At 59.0% G+C, this 5,591-nt stretch overlaps 1 protein-coding gene across 1 annotated transcript; it reads left to right on the forward strand.

Annotated features, from left to right (window-relative positions):
- Positions 1 to 3,357: 3,357 nt before the first annotated feature.
- On the forward strand, positions 3,358 to 4,691 carry POU4F3 (POU class 4 homeobox 3). Its single transcript, XM_072826360.1, has 2 exons — positions 3,358 to 3,477; positions 3,795 to 4,691. Exons 1-2 carry the CDS (start codon positions 3,358 to 3,360, stop codon positions 4,689 to 4,691), a joined length of 1,017 nt encoding a protein of 338 aa, XP_072682461.1.
- Positions 4,692 to 5,591: the final 900 nt, after the last annotated feature.

Here is a 5,591-nt window from a genome sequence, read left to right on the forward strand (position 1 = left end):
AGGAGGCCAGTTAGTCTTGCTCTGGCTCTGACCCCTGCCTGACCTCAAGCGTGGCAAGTGTCTCTCAGGCCCCTGAGGGGACAAAGCAGGGAAAGATGGATGTGGATGGGCCTTTCCTTCTGTTTCTGGGGGTTCAGCTTCATAGATACCTAGGGTATGATGAAGTGAGTGTGGGTCTCAGGGCACCATGGGGTCAGGCAAGTTACAAATTTTTCTCCCTGGAGGCTCCAGCATCCTCACCTTTCTTTCCCCCTCTTCTTTTTGCCTTTCTGCCCTGGGCAGAGAACACGAATGAGTGGTCCTAAATGCTGGTGATAAAACAATGCTGCATTCAGCTTCTAGAAACTTAAGCTTCCTTGGAAAGAAGCTCTTGACTTATTCAAAATGTATTTCATTTCTTTTTTTTAAAGATGTATTTATTTGAGAGAGAGAGAGAGAGAGAGAGAGAAAGAACAGGAGCAGAGGAGGGGCAGAGGCAGAGGGAGAGAGAAAATCCACAAGCGGACTTCCCACAGAGCATGGACCCCGGATGCCCCAAGCTACATCCTAGGATTCTGAGATCATAACCTGGGCCAAAACCAAGAGTCAGCCACTTAACCAACTGAGCCACTCAGATGCCCCCATCATTTAAATTAACCAGAATGGTAGTATTTGGCTGGAGCTGGAAGTAGGTATCATCTAGTCCAGCCCTCTTCTTGTGGATAAACTGAAGCCCAGCCAGTGTCCCATAAAGCCCAATATTAGAATGTTATTTAAAACCCAGCCCACCTAAGGCCCTTGGTTCCAGTGCACATTCTGTATTTTTTTTAAAGATTTTTATTTACTCATAGAGACACAGAGAGAGACAGAGGCAGAGACACAGGCAGAGGAAGAAGCAGGCTCCATGCAGGGAGCCCAACGTGGGACTCGATCCCATCCCGATCCCGGGACTCCAGGATCACACCCCAGGCTGCAGGCGGCGCTAAACCACTGTGCCACAGGGGCTGCCCCACATTCTGTATTTTAAGAATCCCACCAGCCTTGCTCTGTGTCTGCATGAATCCACGTGGTCTTCAACACACAGTCAGTTTACAGTCCATTTCCTGCAGTGGATTTCAGATTGGTGAGTCTGGGAGGGCAGGGCTGGAGTCTGATTCATATCTTGTGTCCCAGTCTTCTGCGTGGAATCTGGCACAAATGCAGGTGTTGAATGAAGGATGGACAGCAGGGAACCAGTTAACACCTTCAGATCAACCCTTCTCTAGGGAGATTACTCAGGCCACTCCAGTTCCTAAATGCTTTAAGGTGAGAGAGGAAGAAGGGAGAAAGCAACATTTATTTCCTGATTTCAATGTGCCAAGCACTGTGCCGAATGCTTATCTCAGTGCATTGCTCACAGCAGTCAGTGGAGGAGAAATGATTTCTCCATTTAAGGTATAAGGAGACTATAGTAAAAAACGTTTGAGATGGCTCTTGGGCTCTCCAACAGCTGGAGGCAGAGATGCATGCCCAATGTGAGGGCTAGGCCTGTGCCCCAAAGCATCAGGTTGTGAGGTGTGATGAGCACCAGGTACCATGCTCAATGCTTTCCTTCCTGCTCTAGTTCAAAACACCTTCACCAGAAACCAAGAAGGCAAACAGTGGTGCGTCGCGGTTTACACTCCTGGAAACCGAGGCTCAGAGCGGTTCAGTGAGAGGGCGGCCCCTGGCCTCCGGGGCACCAGGGCTGAGTCCTTTCCCGCCGGAGCGCGGATGGAGGATGGACGCGATCCAGGCAAGGCGGCTGGCTGCGATGCGGCCCAGAGGGACTGGCAAAACCCGCGCGTGGGGAGCCCAGCCCCGGGCAGGATGTCCTCGTAGACCAAGGGCTGGCTCCTCCACAGCCAACCACCGTGTTCACGTCTGTTGCACGCGGGCGCGCAAGGCCTGGCCTGGAACCTGGAAACCCCAAGGCCGTCCGAGGTGGGCTCAGCGGGCTCCGAGGGCGGCGCTGCTGCGGGCCGGGGCTCCCCATCCATTATTCACGATGTTTACAAGCGCGGGGAAAGGAGAGGAGAGAAGAGGGAAGGAGAGGGGATCCGAGCAGAGGGGAGGGGAGGCGGGGGCGGGGCCTTCCTGACGCCCCCTCCCGGCGCTCGGGTCCCAAACTTCGGGAGGAAGACAAAGTACAGAACCACTAAGAGCCTGGAAAGTCAGCCGCGGCCCCGGCACACAGTAGGCCAGCGGCAAATAGTCGTGGAGTGGGTGACGGGACGAGGGAGCGAACGGGTCTGGTGCCAACCAGCTCTGTAGTCCTGGGCGAATCGCTTAGCCCCTCTGACCCTCGTTTTCCTCCAGTTATGAGACACAGTAAGAGTGCCTACTCCGTAGGATACCACGAGCTAAGGCTCTAAACAACCCAGCACGTGTTGGGGGCCCCAAGATGGTAACTCTCGCCCTGGGGGGAGTGGGGCCGGCGGAGCAGAAGCGTGCTGCCCGCCCTGAGGCTCTGAGGCCCGAGCTGCTGCTGGCGCTCCAAGCCGCACTCCGAGAGCTTCCTTAGACCGGCGGGTTGCGGAGGGGGGAGGGGCCCAGTTCTCTTTCTCTAGCGAAGGCAAGAGCCGCGAGCGCGGGGAGGAAGCCACAGGCCTCCTTCCCCCACCTCCACCCCGCCGGGTGATCTGGGCCACCTGGGGCCCATTCCGGCCGCCCCTCACCCTCCCTGGAGCCCGTCTGGGTGCTCGGAGGCGCCTCTTCGCTGAGCCACGGGGCCGGACTCTGGTGGACGGCTCGGGCGTGGGGCCAGAAGCGCCCTGGAAATGGGCAGTTTGGCGGCAGCCTGGCCGACAAGGAGTGTGTGTGTGTGTGTGTGTGTGTGTGTGTGTGGAGTAGGGTCAGCTTCCTGGCCCCGCTCAGCCCGAGGCTGCCCTTCGATCTGCGCAGAGAGAGTTGGGACGGGACGGAGAGGTTTGAGACTTTGGGGGAAACAAACCCACGGAGAGGAAAGACTCGGAAAGGTCTGCGGGGCTGGAGCCAGGCGGGGCGGGGCGGGCCGGGCGAGGCCGGGCCGGGCCGGGCCGGGGTATAAAGGCGGCGGCGGGGGCGGCCGTGGCGGGCGGCGGGCGGCGGGCGCACGGAGGCGCGCCTAGAGCGGCTGCTGGCCTCGCCTCCCGGGCCGCCCCTGCGAGTCCCGGGCGCGTGAGCACGCCTGCGCGCGCCCGGGCCCTTCCTGGCAGGCTGCTTGTAAGATGAGTGAAGGAGCAGGTGGGGGAGAGGGGAGGCAGCGAGCGAGAGGGCGAGGGGAGCGCGGGCGCTGAGCGGCGCTCACTTGGAGCGCGGCGAGCTAGCGAGACGAGCCTGATCCATGTCCCTCGCTGCCTCCCTGCCAGGCGCGCGAAGATGATGGCCATGAACGCCAAGCAGCCTTTCGGCATGCACCCGGTGCTTCAAGAACCCAAATTCTCCAGCCTGCACTCCGGTTCCGAGGCCATGCGCCGAGTCTGTCTCCCAGCCCCGCAGGTACGTAGTGGAGCATAATTACCGCTCTAAGGCACATTTTTTGACAGGCACTAGCTTCATGTTTTTTTCATGTCGCCCAGAACAATCGCCGCTGTCTGAACCCCTCTCCCTGTCTCCCCCGCGCTCTCTCCCGGCGCGCGCTCTCTCTCATTCATGTCTCTCTGATCCACACGTCTGTTCCAGCAGAGCCTCTGTCTCCGTATTAATTTTTATGACCTGAGCTTTGAGGAGAGGCATCTCGGTTGCTTGAAAATGTGTTTTAATCCTGAGTTGACAGTATTCCCCACTGACCGTGCTGTGCGCCTTCTCGCTTGCAGCTGCAGGGTAATATATTTGGAAGCTTTGATGAGAGCCTGCTGGCACGCGCCGAAGCTCTGGCGGCGGTGGATATCGTCTCCCACGGCAAGAACCATCCGTTCAAGCCCGACGCCACCTACCATACCATGAGCAGCGTGCCCTGCACGTCCACTTCGTCCACCGTGCCCATTTCCCACCCGGCCGCGCTCACCTCGCACCCGCACCACGCCGTGCACCAGGGCCTCGAAGGCGACCTGCTGGAGCACATCTCTCCCACGCTGAGCGTGAGCGGTTTGGGCGCCCCGGAGCACTCGGTGATGCCGGCGCAGATCCACCCGCACCACCTGGGCGCCATGGGCCACCTGCACCAGGCCATGGGCATGAGTCACCCACATGCCGTGGCGCCTCACAGCGCCATGCCCGCGTGCCTCAGCGACGTGGAGTCGGACCCGCGAGAGCTCGAGGCCTTCGCCGAGCGCTTCAAGCAGCGGCGCATCAAGCTGGGGGTGACCCAGGCGGACGTGGGCGCGGCTCTAGCCAACCTCAAGATCCCCGGCGTAGGCTCGCTCAGCCAGAGCACCATTTGCAGGTTCGAGTCTCTCACTCTCTCACACAACAACATGATCGCGCTCAAGCCGGTGCTCCAGGCCTGGCTGGAGGAAGCCGAGGCCGCCTACCGAGAGAAGAACAGCAAGCCGGAGCTCTTCAACGGCAGTGAGCGGAAGCGCAAACGCACGTCCATCGCGGCGCCCGAGAAGCGCTCCCTGGAAGCCTACTTCGCCATCCAGCCGCGGCCCTCCTCCGAGAAGATCGCGGCCATCGCTGAGAAACTGGACCTCAAAAAGAACGTAGTGAGGGTCTGGTTTTGCAACCAGAGACAGAAACAGAAACGAATGAAGTACTCGGCTGTCCACTGACTGCGGCGGGGCGCAGCGTCCGGGGCCCGGAGAGCTGAGTGTACACCCCACCCCCGGAGTGGGGGGGAGCGGTTGTGGGGGACTCCAAGACGTTTCCTGGCAGGTCAGGCTCTCTCCCCCCCAAGCCACAGACCTTCCCCTTTCTCCCACCTGGTTGCCTCCCGGCCTTCTCTTTCTCTTCTTTCCTTTCTGTTCCCACCAGAAAAGTCACGGCGCTGAGGAAAAAAAAAAAAAAAAAATCACGAAGGGCAGGCCTGGAGGGACCGGCGCTGTCCGTGGTGCTGAAAATCGCCCTCGCGCGCTGCGCTGCGCGGCGCGACCTCAGGGCAGGAGCCCGAACGCTGGCGAGAGCGAATTGGCCCGACCGCACGACTCCGAGGTGCAGGCGCCACTTCGCTAAGCGCGATTAGACAAAGGGTGAAGGGATGGGAAGGCAGTGATAGATAATAATACGAAGTCTAACTGGGGCACAAACATGTACTGGAGATTTATTTAGAGTATATAAAATACATGTATGTTTCCAAAGGATAGCCTTATACTCCTTTCCCCCTCCAAAATTTTAGCCATCTCATCCTTTGGTTTGCTGTAAATTCTCTAACGTAGCATGGATTAGGTTCAGGGAAAGTGTGCGTGGAGTTTTGAGGTCCTGGCTGTTCTCTGCGGTAAGTCGGGCTTCAGAAAATTGGGCCCTTTCGGCGACCGAAAACGCCGGGATGGCGTAGCTGGTTGCAAGCAGCAGCTGGCAACTGCTCTGGCTCATCCTCCCCGATCTGATGGTGTTTGAGGGGGTAATTACTGCCTGCTGGAGAGCCAGCGGGGATCGGTAGTGCTCTGGACAGACTGAGGACCGTCTGACCCCAGCTCGCTGCTCCAGCCAGATTCCCAGCGCAGCATAGGGAT

The sequence above is a fragment of the Canis lupus genome, chromosome 5 (genome assembly GCF_048164855.1).
Source record: "Canis lupus baileyi chromosome 5, mCanLup2.hap1, whole genome shotgun sequence".
Lineage (NCBI taxonomy): Eukaryota > Metazoa > Chordata > Mammalia > Carnivora > Canidae > Canis > Canis lupus.

What these genes read in the sequence shown, in the direction of transcription:
- POU4F3 (XM_072826360.1), top strand. Translation starts at nt 3,358, where the DNA reads ATGATGGCCATGAACGCCAAGCAGCCTTTCGGCATGCACCCGGTGCTT. An exon ending in TCTGTCTCCCAGCCCCGCAG is followed by an intron (nt 3,478 to 3,794) that starts GTACGTAGTGGA and finishes TCTCGCTTGCAG; the next exon opens with CTGCAGGGTAATATATTTGG.